We start from the raw sequence: 16,877 nt of genomic DNA, 5'->3' as shown, positions 1-16,877 counted from the left end.
GATTACAGGGGTGTCAGTAGTCTCATTGCTGTTCTTCAAATTTGTATTTCATTTCCCTTTGATTTCCTACAGTGGAGCTGGAAGCTACAATGAGATTTTGAATAGGTAAAACAGTTACCCRCAAAGTACCAGAATGAAACTTATTCTCCAAATCAAATTGACATGATTTAAGTGTGAGTCCTCGTCTCAGGACAGAACATCGCTATTCCTGTAGASCTTTGTTGGCGTAAGCACCAACATGAACAGTGACATGGGCTTGCTCCAGGAATACTTGAGCCATTTCTTTGACCTCTGTGTTGCCAGAGTTTAGATGAGAGCTGTGAGGATTGCATCTGATTTGCRTAAGAGTAAGAAGAATAAACTATGTTATCTTTCTTCTGATCATCCAGAGTTTAAGCATTACCTATCCAAACTCTCCCAGTAAAACATCAAAGCCATCACAGGATAAGTCAAACGGTGTCCCCACAAAAGATGATAGTATGGTGAATACTGCAGGAAGGAGAGTGAAGGACAAGTAGTGGGTAGAGTGAGATCTGTGATTTTGTGTATTTTACTCCTTCACTGGGAACAAAAATACTCCTGAAAGACAAGGTGGGTTTATTGTTTTTTTTTTTTTCAGTTTTGCTTTTGCTTAGCAGTTTAAAAGAGCAGTTTCTCATCGAGGCTTTTCCCACTGCAGTCCGTGGCAAAAAGTCACGTCATCCTCAGCAGGAGCAGCCCTTGAGTTTGTCACGTACACTCTCCTGGGCTTGCCGTAATAAGGCTCCGCCAGCTCGCCTCCTTCTGCCTGCCTGCGTGCTCGTGGCTCCTGACGAGCGGCAAGAGGTGTCATGGTCCGCAGGGTGCTCCCTGCGTACAAAATCCGTCCCTGCCGGTGGCCTGCCTGTTCCATCCCGACGCTTGACATGCAGCACCTGTCAGATTCTGCTTGAACACATAGTAACACCTCCGGCTGAAGGGTATTTGCATTCTGCTGTTGATGTTGGCATGACGGATTTTTTTGTTGCAGCATCCGTAACTCTGTAGAAATGCTCCGTTATTCAGTCCCAGCGAGCTAAGACGCTGCCCATTAAATCAGGCAACACAATCGCAGGGCCATGAAAAGTCGCAGCTAATTTGAAATTTTATTAGCTCTCAGCTGGTCTTGTTTACTGCAGATGCAGTCTCTCAAAAGCAGGCCGTTGCTCCTGTATGAAACTCTGATCCTTGACACTTTGTTGGAGCTGCATGGTGGGTTAGAGACCTGGAAACAAGATTGTGTGAGGCTTGAAAGAGGCATGAGATTCCTGCGGTACTTGTGAGTGCTTTGTAGCCAGCAAACGCGGCAACCCGAGGAACGCAGGGTTGGTCCGCCTTGCTGCAGGAGGTGAATTCTCYTGCAAGACAGTAGTGGTTGTGAACATGACCAACATGACTAGTTTTTGTGCTGGGCCGGGAAGGCGGGAGGAAATGTGTCACACATCATGATTTAAAGGTAAGTTGAAAGGTCTGCCTCCCCTAATARGCAGTGGTTACCCGACAGGCACAGGTTTTCCCAGCAGTTAATACCTGGCTTTGTGCTTTAGAGTCTTAACCCATTCCTAGCAAAGGAGGCTCYCAGGGAAGCTAGAGAGTTTGGACATGGGGGCTTACAGGCAAGGACAGTCACAGAACCTCTCTTGAGTTAGTTAGCTGCCTTTAGTTAACAGCTGCCTTCAGAGTGCTTGGAAGGAAGGAACATGTCCCATTTAGCCARCCACGTGGAAGACAGGGTGCTTATTCATGCAAACCTTCTGATTGTCGTAACACACCTGGAACAGGTTCGCTTTATTTGTTGTTCTTCTCAAAAGGAAATTACTTTTGGCTTGGATCCTGCAACTACTTCTGTGGTGTATATCAGGAAGCGAGACAGAGTGATCCTCCAGCCATTCTGAAGCCCCTGTGAGGAAAGTGAGACAGGCAGAGCTCTGAGTCCTCCACACTGACCCAAGTAGATCTAGATTATCAAAACTGTCTGGTTGTTTTGGGTGTCCCCACTTTTTTGCATGCTAGTACTGATATGTTGTAAAGGGCATGAGTTTCAGAAAGCGGTAAGGAGCAGTGTTGGAAAACCAAGTAATTTTGGGTCAAGGCAAGACTARGCCTAGTCCTTCTCTGTATTCAGAGAGAAGTAGGTCTAAGTTACGCACCAGTGGTAGGCAGTCAGAATATATCCCCTTCAATACTGGTTCTGTATTTCTTAAGGATACAAGGCAAAAAAACAGTGAGAGGAAGATGATAAAATGTATTTGAGGACACGTGGAATGAAATAGCTGGATGTAACACCAGTAAAAAACCTGAGAGAAGCCTTCCATTTCCCTTATTTTATAGCCCGTGTCAAACAAGCATCATCCTTGTTAGACCAAGGTCCTACTCCAGGAAGACACAGATAGCTTCAGAGTTCAGTCTTTTCCTTGAAGCAWTTTTTTCACTGAGAACAAGCTGAAAATACATTATAGATACGGATCTCTAATGAGAATTGTGGTTATTTGACTGGGTTGCACTAGCACTTTGAAGTCCTTTGGGACTAGAGCAGATGTTTTGTGAGAACAGAATAAAAAGGCAATAATGTGTGATCTTTAAAATGAGATAGAGAATCTTTCTAAAAATAGCATTCCAACTCCACCCACAAAATATGAGCTAGATGTAGTAATCCCAAAGTAAAATTCTCTACATAGTGATGTACAAAGAGGGCAGATTATCTGATCACAGGGGACTCTTCTGGGTTGAAAGTCAAAGAATGATGTTAGCTGAATAAAKTGGAGCTGCTTTATCCTAAGCAGCAGAAAAATAACATTTTCCTGCTGAGTCTGGTTGATTTTTTAACAGTGGTGTTCTCCTTCACATCAGTCATTCTCTGAAGGGATTTATTTGGAGTCAGGTGGGAAGAACTCCCAAGGTGACACCCAGAGGTCCTGTCCAGCCTAAGCTATTCTGTGGGTCCATGATTCTAAGTTAAAATGCAGCCCATAGGTTGTGTTATTTAGCAGATGTGGCAATGCAGTGCCAGTGGCTCCCACAGACAGTGACTTGATTCACCCCAAGGTAACTCTGAGACTGCAAAAGGTATTTCATGGTTTTACACAATGTGTGTCCAGAAAAAGAGTTTTATTTTTGGYAGGACTGCCAACCTAGTTGTTAAGGATGCATTTATATAGGATGCTGAAAATATCTCAAATATATAAACACATGTGCTGCATGGAAATACTAAGGAACACAAGTGAGAGCTTAAAATCTGGTTTAGTGACAGATCTCAAAATTAATTGGTTAATTGAMAGGCATCTATGATGGAGGCTGTTTCTAGAGCAGTTCCTTGTAATCAGATATTGGATCCAGCACTACTCAATATTTTTATCATTGTCTTCAAGGATAATTTAAAAGTTTRCTGGTAAAATCTTCAGGTGACCCAAAGCTTGGTATGGTAGGAAAGAGCATACACAGATCATTTTGATGCAGAGTGATCTGCCTCATGTRGCTACACGGTCACAATCAAGCAAAATGTGTCTTAATGCAGCCAACTGAAAGATAATACCCCTGGGAAYGAAGAAAGCATGTTGTACTTATGGGTTGGGAGACTGTTAAAAAGCAATGACTCAGAACAGGATTTAGAGGTCATTGGAGATAATTGTCTCAACATGGGTTCTCAGCGCAATACCGTTGCTAAAAGGCTACTGTGATCCTTGGAAGTATATAGAAAAAAAAAACAGAAGTAAGGAAGTGGTCTTGCTTCTGTACCCAGTATTCCTGCTACAGTTCCATGTCCAGCCTTGATGCCTGTATATAACAAAGGATGTGAGGGCTGGAAAACAAACCTTACCAYGGGAAGTTTAATGTCCTCAGCTGTTCAAAGAAAAGGTTGAGAATGCCTTGACTGCCGTGTACGGAGGAGAGGTATTGGTAACCTTGCAGGTAAAGGCAAAACAAGTTCCAGTGACTGGATGTAAGACTGAGACAAAATTCAACCTTGAAGTAAGATGCAGTTTCCTAGCAGTAATTAAGCATTTGAATAGCTTACCGGAGGAAGTGGTAGACTCACTGTAATCAGCTGCCTTTGAAATACGAGATATCTTTCTAAAAGACAAGCTTTAATCCAATTCTGGAAAAAAAAAAAAAAAAAAAAAAGCCTGTGTATATAAGAGCTCAGACTAGCTAATCATAGTAGACTTTTGACCTTAAAACATGTGAATTACTGTAATTCACTCCAAGCAGGACTTTCAGCCTTGTAGGGAAAGAATTCAACAATGCATTTGTTCTCTGATTTCAAGGGGCCATYGTCCTATTATGGCTTATGTAGCATAACTGGGCCCCGCTTTTTAAAGTCCGTAGCTGTATAAACGTGGTCATAACTGAGAAATTGTTGCGCTGCATATTTGTTGTCCTGGAGCTACCTGAATTAGGAATCCACATATAGATCTTGGGTGACTGACTTTGCTGTAGCAAACCTTGGGCTGCAAAAGTCAGTGATCCTATGTTCATCTCGATATTTTATGTCTCTGAAAATTTTGCTGTGRGTTCTAAGGCGAATTCTCCTTTACGCTTTATGAATTTCAAAGGTATTTGTATTTTGAATTCATACTGCTTTGTGAGATCCTACCTTGATATATTTGCCTTTGCTTTTGATATTGCCTTCCCACATTTGTTTTTGTCTTATTCAGACCATAAATATTGAGAGTTTTTAGTTTGCTCTAATTTTATTAGTCTGTGGAGCTCTCTGAATGCCTTGCTCTTCATGGGTAGGCAGCTCCTTACAAATGTCACTTTATCTTCACTTTTCTGACGGAGCCAATAAGAGGTCTCAGGCCCTGAGAAGTCATAGCTGTGTACGATTTCATTATATCTCCTTACAGTTCACTGGAAGGCACCGCTTGGGTTACTTATGGAGCATGCAGTCACAAGCACATGAAAATGGTGTTCAGGGGGGCACATCACTAGTTATGATCTGGTTTGTAGCTTAACTCTTGGTGTTCTCCACATCTTGGACAAAAATAGCCTTTAAATTTTCCAAGCTAAAGAAATACTTCAACTTGAAACTACTGTTAACATCAGAGGGAGTTGAGTAACTAAACCCCACTTCAGCTCCTGAGGACCTTAAAGGCTTTAGGATGTGAGTGAAAAACCTGCTTGCTATAGTTACCYTCCGCATACTTAGTCCACACAGGCCTAAAAGCATTAACTGAAACGTTAATCTGCAAAGGAGGCCTTGGCATTACCACCTGTGCAAAACATTATCTTGTGCATCTGTTCTTCAACTATTCATGCAATCTTCTCTGAAAAAAAAAAAGAAATCCTTGCTGTCTTGCAGCTTCAGGTCCCAAAACACATTTCTGATGTCTGAAATAAAGACAGGGTAATGAAGAGATATAATACAGGTGGTTTGCTGTCCTCTCACTATAGTGTCTGCAGCCTTAGAAAACATAATTAATGTGTGAGAGAAAATGACAACATATTATCTTCCTTGAAACTGTATAGTAACAGGGCTGGCCTGTAGTTTCATGTCTTTTTTCTTTTTTCTTTTTTCCTTTTTTTTCTTTTTTTTCCTAATAGGTAATTGTATATAGGCATACTATATCCGTACAGGTCTTTATTTTGTGAACTATATCTCAAATTCCATCTGAATTTTGACCTTCCAGAATCCTACTGGCCTAATCATCTGCAGCAAGTCATTTTTTTTTAATGGGCAAATAAAATATAATTAGTCCRTTTTCATTATCACTAGTCATCAAGAGAAAAGGCAGATGGGTGGATTTTGTGCCCGCGCTGATAAATTTGCGTGGCAATTTTGCAAGGTGTATAAAGTTGGAGCGATATCAGTGCAGACAAAGGTAAGGATAATGGATGGGTTTTTCAGAAGCATTTTTGCTAGTCTAACGCTTCTCCCATTACCATTAGTGGCCAAGGCACTTGTGAAAATGATTCATTGTGCGTGTGTGTGCGTGTGTACGTGGAGCAGGTAGTTCATTGCACTCTCACACACGCATAGGTAGGAAGCCCTGGGAACATCAGACAAGCTTTTTTGTTCAGTTTTCCTTGTAAGGGTAACCACATGTTTTATGGCACTAAAATCTCCCAGGACCGAACCGGTATAACTCAACAGGTAAGCCATCATAAGTATTACAGCAATAATAACAGTTTAGATTCAGATCCTATTTATATTACAGTAAATTCAAAGTAATGCCAAAGGCATTAGCAAAAGGACTTCTAGTTTGTACTAGCATGATTGGGATGAGACTGGAGATCATCGTTGGTAATAAGACYAGACTGGCTTGTTTTATTTCTCTCTTTTCTTCGAAATTGAAAATAAATGATCCTGACAAGTCCAAGTCTCAGTGAACTCTAGGAGAGACCTATCTCAGAACAGTTTTACTCTTCGCATTCATTTCTTGCTTCCATGCTGAAATTGCCAATAGGATGTTAGCTAYAGAGGTGGTTCCTCTAGTATATAGAGCTCCCGGCAACTAGACTGCGACCAACCACTCCTTTCACATGGTAACAATTTTCATTCCCTACCAAACTGTCTTGTTTGAATGGATGACTTGGAAGTGAAGAGCTCCATATCCCATTACCCAAATCCCAAAACATCCRGTGTCCTTATCTGATGTAAAGATCCATCTCAACTTCATGCTTRCAAGTTTTATTTCTAAATGTGATGCTTCATCAAACCTCTTCTGAGCTTATTTTGTATTTCCTTTCTTGTCATTACTTTTTCCACGCTGTTGGCAACGAACAGTGGCATCTTAAAATGAGCGGGGTGTCGGGAGGAGGAATGAGTGGGGAAGCAGTACTGTTTGTGCATTTGATGACTTGATAGATATGCAAACCTTCATTTTACTAGAGTGTATTTGGTAAGCTGTCCTCAAGTGAGTGTCCACTGCTATTATTGTTTTTATTATTACTTCAGTGGTGTTGGAARTACAAAACTTGTAACCCGGGAGTTTGAGGCCCTCTGTTATTGTGTGTCTGCACAGAAAATAATTGACACAGACCAAAACAGGTTGAATTTCATGGCTTGTTTTTTCACTGCTTAGTCATGCTGAATGAGATCCTGGTAACTGGTGGGATGTAGTGTGCCTGTGATTTCTGCAGGGAACAGATCCAAGTACCAAAGTTAGTGTTTTAAGGACAGMAAAAAAACTTTGGGGGGCTCTTAAGATAGCCGAGTGGCTGAGATGTGGAATGACATATCCCAGAATGAACCTCAAACATGTTTTTTTAAGTTTCTGATCTCATGTATATATGTATTTTCGTATATATGTATGTGTATATATATATACACGTATTAGTGTACATTTGATGTTACTGGGGCTTTAGAGAACATGCAAGTGAATATGCAAGAGAATATGCAAGTGTAAATTGGCGCTTCTCTGTTATGTGCATTAGRAGGAGCTCTTGCCCCAAAGTCTGCAACACTCCATGTTACCATTGCTCTAAAATCTTCTTTACCCGTCCGTAGATGGCCTGGTGGATTGCATGGACCCAGACTGCTGCTTGCAGCCATTGTGCCATGTCAACGCGCTGTGCCTAGGCTCTCCGGACCCTCTGGATATCATCCAGGAGACACAAGCCCCCATCTCCCAGCAAAGCTTGCATTCATTCTATGATCGGATCAAGTTCCTCATCGGCAAGGACAGCACCCACATCATCCCAGGAGACAATCCCTTCGAAGGCGGGTAAGTGAATTTTATTTTTTTCTTCAGTAAGGACTAAAGCCCGAGGCACCTGGCCATTGTAAGATGGGGAATGGCAAATTGCCTAATAAGAACTAGCAGCAAGAGTATGCAGAAACTGTCGTTACCAGTCTCCCAAGTGCTAGTGTATGTGAAGTAGATATTTGATGGATATCGTGGTTGATGTAATTCTGTTGACTGTCCTTCTGACAGTAAGACATGCACAGCTCAAGAAATTAAAGGGGTGGAGRCATTCTTCTGCACTGGTGAACCTATATTTTCTGTATATGGCCTCTCTTACTTTGAACCATAAAACCTTCTTTTGGTTGTGCTAATCCTGGTAGACCAGTAAAATTTCTTCCGCTTTATTCCATCATCTTTCYGACATTTGCTGCTTTTATGAATCAGCTCATTACAGAGAAGTTTCTTTATCTTCCATCATATGTATACCCAGGGGTGGTGTCATAGACACCCACGGATTTTATAAAACAGTGGGCGGTCCTCAAAATTAGTGCATAGGTAGGCTGCCTTTAGACCCTATAGTCACACCATATCTCTGGCAGGAATTGTCACTCCCTGTGCAATATGCCTCTGATTTGTTTCTAATAATTTAAGGGTTTGTTTGCTCATCTGCAAGGCCCTGCCAGCTAGTAAGACAGGACACTACTCTCTCAATGCACCTGAGCAGTTGCATCTTTCTTGTCTTCTTTCATTTCAAGGAGTGAATGCCACTCATTTAGTAGATCTCTTCTAGTTGAAGTGAATGTCATTTACCAGAAGTATGCAGTAAACAGCAGCAGCAGATGTTCTTCCATGTTACACGGAGATTTGACAGAGCCAATAGAGAGGGAAACTAGAACTATATTTACAGTGTYTGATAACAGATGACTGTTACAGCCCTCTAAAGAACTGGAAAAAAATTTATAGTACAGGGAGGGCCAGTAGAATGATCTTCAATATAAAAATTCAAGTAGAATATAGATTGGTTTTAATATTGAGACATTCTTTCTATCTCTGCAATTATCATCAAGAAATGGGAACTGGCAAAGAAATCTTCTGCACTTCACATCTGTGACTGCCTTTCAGCCATTCATTTAAGCACATGTCTGGTTCTCAGGAGAGGYAGTCCTTTCAAAATCACGTGTTTAAAGCAGGATACCCTAATACATACCCTGGGATATGAGTTCTTAGGTCATTCAATGTCTGCTGTGAGTGCTGCCTTTCAGAAATGGTAACGCTAAGCCATTAGGTGGTTCTCAACACTTAGTTTTGAACCCTGTTTAATTCCACCTGATTATTAACCACTTCCTTTCAGCTTTCCCCTACATAGCAGTGAATAGGTTGGCATCGAAAACATGCAAGCTCCGTGTTCACATAGGTAAGATAATTCAGCACTCAAATCTCTACTGCCTTCTCAGACCCTTCTGCATCTGACCATGAGAGGACACTGCAAACATCCCATGGGCACCACCTCTGGGCACTGCTATCTGCAGTGGTCTGCAGGCTGACCTCAGGCACGAGCTGCTTAGAAGCATGCCAGTGTCAGGGAGCTCAGCTGATGTGCTGATGTCCCTGATTTGCCTCGTTGCCCAGCTCTTCAGAGTCCAAGAAAGCTAACTAAAATGTTTCACATTAAGGCCAAGCAACACTTATGTAGCAAACAATGTTCTTCGTCAGCGTTCTCAAGACCGCAGCAGATTCTGAGTCCTGAACAGTCCGGTCTCTCGATTAAATGTTAGCATAGTGAATTCTCYGCTGTCAGTTGTTGTGATTTATTGCTGTGAAATCAGGCATCAGAATACAAAATAGATGATAAACTCAGAGATTCATTTTCTGGAGTACTTAGGGTCATAATTCCTCAGCTGAGCTCATAGTCAGAAGCCTTTCCATAGAGGACTCTCAAGTCGGAACCATGTATAACTGTCTTTTTTGATGGGTTAGGAGCTTTGATAGAGATGGGTCTAACATCATGTCCATGTTTAATGAACTTTTCCACTGATWGCTGGAGAACCATAGGAGTCCTCATGCAAGTATGATAAAACACCTTGCAGCCTCTCTTTAAAAGGCTACTAGCATTCCGCAGCACACAGAAATAGAAGAAAATAATGGGAATTACCCATTTATACACTTAATTGYTTCTGGGAGTGCCAGTGAAGGACCAGAAAAAGGTCTGTGCCTCATTTAAGTGCCACTGAGGTTCCTAAAGGAGTTCCATGTGTTTCATAGACCTGATGGTAAATCTCTGTATAGGATGGAATTATTTACAATGTGTAAATGTCCTGCTAAAGCAAGATTCAGAATTCAAAAGGAACATCTGCTACCAGAAATGTTTATTTGGCTTATAGTTTACTAGAGTGAGGGAATTCAAAGATTCAAATCAACAGAAAGTGTTTGAATGATTGCTTTTCATAATCTGCAATAAAACTAATAAATGGACCTCCTTGTTCCATATGCATTTAGCATGAAAATTTAGTTATAGTGATGATTTATAAGGCTGTCATTCTTAAAATATCAGCATTGGATGTGTATCACTAAATATGATCTACAGATATGTCACCTCAAGCTGTGATTATATTGTGTCTYTCAAGTTGCATAGCTGACTCATCATGCGAGCAGCTGCAGATGACAGTGAAGGACCTCAGTAGAAGGTATATTTTTCTCTGAAACAGGACCATAGCACACACTTGGGGCTTATCCATCTGTTGCTAGAAGTGCTGTTATTCTTTGGATATGTTAAAAGACATCTTCAGTTCTTCTGAGTTCTTARAGATCTTATAGATCTGGATAAACTCAATCATTAGAAGTATTTTCTGCCTGCTTAGCTTATCTCYGTAGTTCCCATTGGATATGCATCATCCAGAAAGCTAAAACAGCTGTCACTGGCACCTTAGAAATGGCAGCTCTTCAGTGGTGTTCATCTGGTGATCTCTCCACGGAGGGGTTAGAACCATTTGGGAGCCCGTGAGTCTGGATGAATAAGACTGACTGCATTTCCACATGTAAATATGTCCTTTCTCCTGTAGCATTCTTGTTGAGTCTCCTCCAATTACACTTACAACAGACAGATGATAATCTCCCTCTTAACTGTGGAACTGCCCAGTGTCTCCATGAAGATCATAGCTAGGGCAGGATAAGCCATTTGCATCTCTCCTTCCAACTACTGATTAAATAGCTTGTCCAGCAAGAGAAGAGAGAGGCAACCTTTCTGTTCCAGCAGAAGGGGCCTGCATCCTGCCACRGGGCACCCTTCTGCCCTGCTATTGCCACTCTGATTCATGAAGTCACTTCTTTCCTGGTGTAGACCAGACTGTAGACTACTGGGCTTGGGAAGTCCTAGTTCTATCAGCATCCTTATGGGACAGGATTGGCGTTTAATATACAGCACCAGCCATGAAGGATCCCATAAGCAGGCGGTGTAGAGGTGATATGCGGGGATCCTCTGTCTCCAACGTCGCTGAGTCGTGAAAAGGTGCTCCTTAAGGTCAGTGATTTCAGAAACCACAACTTAYTCCTCAGGGCCTTACRCTGGAGAGAGGCCAGCGTAGGGATAGTGCCAGGCCACAGGACAAGAGGGAACAGGCATGGACTGAAACACAGGAAGTTCCATCTGAACCTGAGGAAAAACTTTACTGCGAGAGTGACAGAGCACTGGAACAGGTTGCCCAGAGAGGTTGTGGAGTCTCCTTCTCTGGAGATATTCAGAACCYACCTRGACATGATCTTGTGCAATGTGCTCTAGGTGCCCCTGCTTGAGCAGAGGTGTTGGACTAGATGATCTCCAGAGGYCCCTTCCAACCTCAGCCATTCTGTGATGATACTACTTCATGGCTGGCTGTTGCAGCCAACCCTGAAGTTAGAAAGGAGGTATTTATCACCCCTGAGATGACCACAGAAACGCAGTGCATTTGCATTCCTTTATGAACAGTACAGAAGTGGCAGCAGAGTGAAGAAGATGATTGAATACCTATGCAATATATTTCCTGGGCTTCAGAGACACAACTTAGCTAGCCTTTAGAGAGAACAGCAGTGCCGATCTCCTAATGGATACAAATAAATGAATGCCTCGTGACAGCTAGCCTTTAAGTGAATTTATTATTGAATTACACTCCAGCTTTTTAAGAACAAGCTGAGCTGACAAGCTCTCTCMCCACTGCAGAAGGAAAAAGAAAGACAATGATAAATTACCCTGATGGATAAAGGTAAAGACCTTGTCTCCTCCAAAATACCAGCAATTATATATTATTCATGTTAGGGAAGAAAAAATAATCATTCCCATATTGAAATGAGTGTTTATGAGGATAAAGCAAGTAGCTAAATTAAATTCTGAATGCGCAGAATGTCTTTTCACATCATTTTGATGAACAGATAACAAGTACTCTTCTGCTACTTGATCGTTCATGTATTGATTTTGAAACCACTTACTCTTGCTGTTTGCTTTGTATTTTAAGCCATTCGTAGTTGTCCATCACTGTAAGGAATGGCACAAGATACAGTCAAGCTGTTGACTTTCAAGCAGAACACCTGATATCCTTGTTCTCTCTTGAGGGACAATGTCAGAAAATTGTCAGAACAGGGTAAAGCCACAGAGTCTTTTATGTTATAGTGTTGGCATAGGACTAACATGTCTCAGAAAACCATGTGCAGAGTTAGTATTTTCTGTAGAGAATGTTTGAAAAGAAGTCAGCTGATTTTTAAGTTTTTAGGTCAATGTATTTCAGACCTCATCTTTTTATGGCACAGTTTTCATATATCAATTGGTAATGTGCTGCCAGTATTATTAACCCATTCTAATTAAATGGGCAGCTAGAAATAATCAGCTGAGTTACAGTAAAGATGGAAGAGAGCAAAATCTGTTATCAGCTGCAAGCGTAATCCCATATTACCCTTACGTAAAAGCCTAAGTACAAGCAGAAGTAGTTTTCATGGTTTAAAAATCTGATCAGAATCAAATTTRCTCATTTCTTTTTCCATTACTGAGTGATGGGCTATCCCCAGACATACCGCTCCAGGTCCTTGTGCCTCCCTGTACAACGTACCTTGCCGATCTAATCGGTGAGGAGTTACACAAGCCCTATGAGATACTAAGATGGAAAGATACACTATATTGTGCAGGATTTTATTATAAATAAATAAATGGATGTTTTTTATTGTCATATTAAACTGCATTAATCTCAAACTCCATCAAAACAAAAATTATGAGTATTGATCGTGGCCAAAGAAAACTGAGTCAAGGAAGGGCTAGTGAATAGGGGAACATCAAAATGGCTTCCAAAATCGGTAGTCAGTTGTGGCTCAGTTCTGGACAGTTTAGAAAAATATCAGGATGATATAATAACATCCTTAAAAAGAGACATTCAAAGCACCTTTTATTTTCCTCTCACCCATTTCTTCTCACCCCAAAGGAGTATAGATTCCCCGAGGAGGTCTTGCTGAATTCACTTCTTAGTCAAACCGAAGTGCTTTGTCTTTGCTCTACTTCTTACCTTCGGGTTAGTGGTGTAGCCTTGATATATCGAAGTAACTATGTTACTTCGATAGGTTAGAGAGAAGTCAGAAAATGAAAGCTAACCAGCTATGGATTTCTGCTGATGATTCCTCCAGCGCTGGCTGGTTCAGCCCATGGCTTTGGCCTGGCTCCAGCRGGATCTGGCTACTTTGGGCTGGCAGCGAAGTGATGTGAGTACGATGCAGCAGTTGAGCTGCAGTCGCCTCCGGAGGCAACGYAGCAGTTCTACTACTTGGGACAGCTTGGAAAGATAAATATTGCTCCCGTTTAAGACTGTGTCATAGATATTAGACACTACTCAGCGATCCTGACAATGCACRTTCATGGCACAGCATGATGCATACGCTCCTGTAACCAGCCTTGAGAACAGGGTCATATTTTCCCTATTTTATACCAAACTAACAGAGAACCTTTTCAAACCATCTCCTTTTCTCACCGTTACTGTCTTCCAAAGGCATCATTTTACTTTTATTGCTTTCTGCTTAAGTGAGCTGCTTATAAGCTACAAATCACAGCTTTTTTGAAATATGGGAGAATACAGAGAAATTTTCAATGATGGCATTTTTTATTTTGGTAATTATTACTCTTAAGCACAGGGAAGCATACTTCTAAAACTTATTTTTTCAGTATACAAGGCAATACATATATTCCTTTTCAATGTTTGCCTTTTTCCTTTGATTTAAAATTATATAGTATGGCATTATTTCATCTCAAAGTGAGTTTGAGTTGAGGCTGGCATTATTTCCTTATAATCCAATGAAAAATATGCAGCTACTTACTTCCACATTGTAGAATTCATATCTGCAGGGTTCTTTGAAAGAAAAGTTTCTATCCATTTGAATGTTTCYTTCCATAACATAGATAGTGTAATCATAATGTAATTATATTCCACTTTTACAAGTGGCATTGAAAGGAAATCCTGTACACAACCATTAGAGAAACTAGGATGCAGTTTTTAACAAGTATTACAAATTGCTGGATATTTATTACCAAATGTTCTTTTTTTCTATGTTTTCTGGGGTCTTCTACTAAAATAAGTCATACTTGAAGAAATTATGAATTCATTTCTCCTCTGTTAATACGTATTAAACTATTCATTCCCCCCTCTCAGTGGGTAAAGAATGTTCAAAACTGAAGGAATACCTAAAGAAAAAAAATGTTGACATTGTTACTAGGAGTAAAATAGTATGCCACACATATAACCAGCAAAAGAGAGAAGAAACGTAAAATACAAAGAGGAGAAATGGCTAGGTGAGGTCAGAAGCAGTTGCTTACAAGTTAGACTTTGTCACACTTCTAATTTTAAACTCTTGCCCCTCAAAATGCAGAGGGAGGCTTCCAGCGCTGTCCAGGGACAAATTAGTCACCTTGGAAGAATCAGTCAAATGACCTTCATGTTGAGCCCCGCAGGAGCTGCAGAAACCTAGACAGCAGTGAACATAAAGCAAAGTGGGTCACAGATCCTGCTTCTTCGCTGGAACTTAGGTAGCGGAGCTGTGGCTTCAAGCGATGCCTTTCATTTCGCTCAGAGCCGCCTTTGCTAGCTCTGCTTGAAAAAGAAAGTAAGTACAGCTGCGGTTYGTGAGTAGGATCCTCTTGGTGTGTGGTAAGTGTGACTTGGGTACGCTCAAAGTCAGGCGCGGTAGCGTGTACCCATGCTGCACCACCCAACACCTAGGATTCAGAGGTCTCAGGCAATTCCCGTTTACCTAGGAGTGTGCAGGAAGCAAAACTCAAGCCTCCACAACTCCTAGAAACAAAGGCAAGACTTTCAATAAGAGTTAAGTACTTCCAGGATTACACAGATGCTGACGAGGGCGTTAAATTGCACTTTAGGTTTTAGGAGTCTCWAGTGTGCCGTAGATGCTGGTGTGTTCTCTTGGATCTGGCGCACAGATATTTGACTAGTATTTATTCAGTATTTGAGGTGCGTTCCCCTGAAAAAAGAACAGCCCGCATGCCCGTTTTTGTGTGTTAATCGTGGATAGACATATCCGGCGTGATAACTGTAAGCTGAGTCAGTAGTTCCACTCAATATAATAACATCACTAGAAACAACGTACGTTGTTCAACAGAGAGACTTATTTCATTACTTTGTTTCTTCAAAGACAATATCAGCTCACTGTTGTAAGGATTCTCCTGCGGGTCCATGACCCGTTTATCCTGCAGAAAGCTGGAGCTTTCTGCCCAAAGCTCTTTGTTGGCTTGCTGGCCCCAGAGCAGAAGGGACGCTTGGAGCACGCGGCAGCCGGGTCAGTGCAAAGTCAGCTTTCCCRGGGGAAACCACGGGGGAGCTGGTGGGAGCTCGTCCTCTTGGCTTTGCACCACTGGGAGTAAAGCTCAGCTTTGCCAGATCGGCTTTGGGCGGGTGGTCACCTCCGCTAACAGCTGAGTCCAAGCACAGTTTTCAACAATTTTAATAAATCCAGAAGAGTCTATACTTTGAGTCTGAYATTTGCATGCTAAATTTGTTAAAACCTCATAAAAACCCCTCAGTTTTAAAGTCCCAACCATAAACTCTTATATATTTTATTGAACCATTTTTTTTCATAATTCCTTTGAATCATTACAAAGCTATCAGACAGCTTATATGTAGTTAAAGAACTTTCTGTATGATCATCAGAAGGAGAGCTCGTTTTATAATTAACATATAAATAATGYATTTCTTCTCCTGTCCCATTCAGTTTTCCTTTCACTGTATCTGAAATTCTGTGGGAGGAATTGCTTTTATTTTGAGTTGTCTGCAGAGCTGAATATGTGGCCAAAGCTAACAAAATGAATGCCAGACCTAAGATATTATAATAATACAGAGCTGCTAAGTTCTGCATTTTTTTTTATAATGAAGACTTGACATGAATACATTGGTCATCTCTGAAAGTTACTGGGCCATAAAGTCTTTACTCATAATGGTTGTAGGATCACTTCTGGAAAGTTATTAAATGAGTATAATTCAGTGTTAGGTACAAAAATTGTCTTGCACCTTATGAGCTATTGACATCCTGACTTGGATTTTATGAACCTGAAAAGTTAAAGAGCCTGGTTCCCTTTCCCTGGGCTCTTGTACAAATCCAAAGACTGTGTTTCTTTGCTTGCACTGGAATAAGGGAAAGAATCACCAGTTTTTAAAGCATTTCTCAGTCCACAGCACTGTGAGTACAAAGGGTTTTCACCGAAACTTTACAGTACATCAAGGCCCAACTTTATTATGCATTGCATTTTCTATAGAACTCTATTCTAAAATACATTCACTTAGATTTTATAGCTGGAGACAGTTTTATAATTTCAGAGACCTGTGTCAGTGTCTTCTCCTCTTCATTTCCTAGTTGCTGAGCACCCTTCCTGCATCCGTTATCCTCCCACCTTCCCATTACAGTTCAGCTGAAAAATCTTGGGATGCTAAAACAGTAAGTCAATAAGGTGGAGAGACCCAGGACATTTTGGTTGCAGGAGCGGCCTCTGTTTCCAACAGTGGCCGGATTGCCTGGCAGATCAGAGAGGAAGGAAGTGCTTTCAGAAAGAGGACAGAGATGAACGCAGATGAACGTAGGTGAATAAGGTCCACATCTTTGGGGGAGTTTTCAAAGCAATACAGGCAGCTCAGACCTGAGGTTTGAAACCAGTAGGGCATTATTTTGACAGCAATGATCGTTTGATCATGAGTTTGTTAGAAATGGGAGGAGATCATGAGA

The 16,877-nt window shown here is 41.2% G+C and overlaps 1 protein-coding gene across 1 annotated transcript in view; it reads left to right on the top strand.

Annotated features, from left to right (window-relative positions):
• TENM4 (teneurin transmembrane protein 4) overlaps positions 1 to 16,877 on the top strand; it is a 353,790-nt gene that overhangs the window by 239,785 nt on the left and 97,128 nt on the right. The window contains exon 14 of the mRNA XM_085299249.1: positions 7,469 to 7,685. Within this exon, the coding sequence (XP_085155375.1) occupies positions 7,469 to 7,685 (217 nt within the window). The remainder of the gene's footprint in view (positions 1 to 7,468; positions 7,686 to 16,877) is intronic.

The sequence above is a fragment of the Rhea americana genome, unplaced genomic scaffold, assembly GCF_003343005.1.
Source record: "Rhea americana isolate MKP2758 unplaced genomic scaffold, rheAme1 scaffold_148, whole genome shotgun sequence".
NCBI lineage: Eukaryota > Metazoa > Chordata > Aves > Rheiformes > Rheidae > Rhea > Rhea americana.
This window is presented reverse-complemented; position numbering and strand designations above follow the sequence as displayed.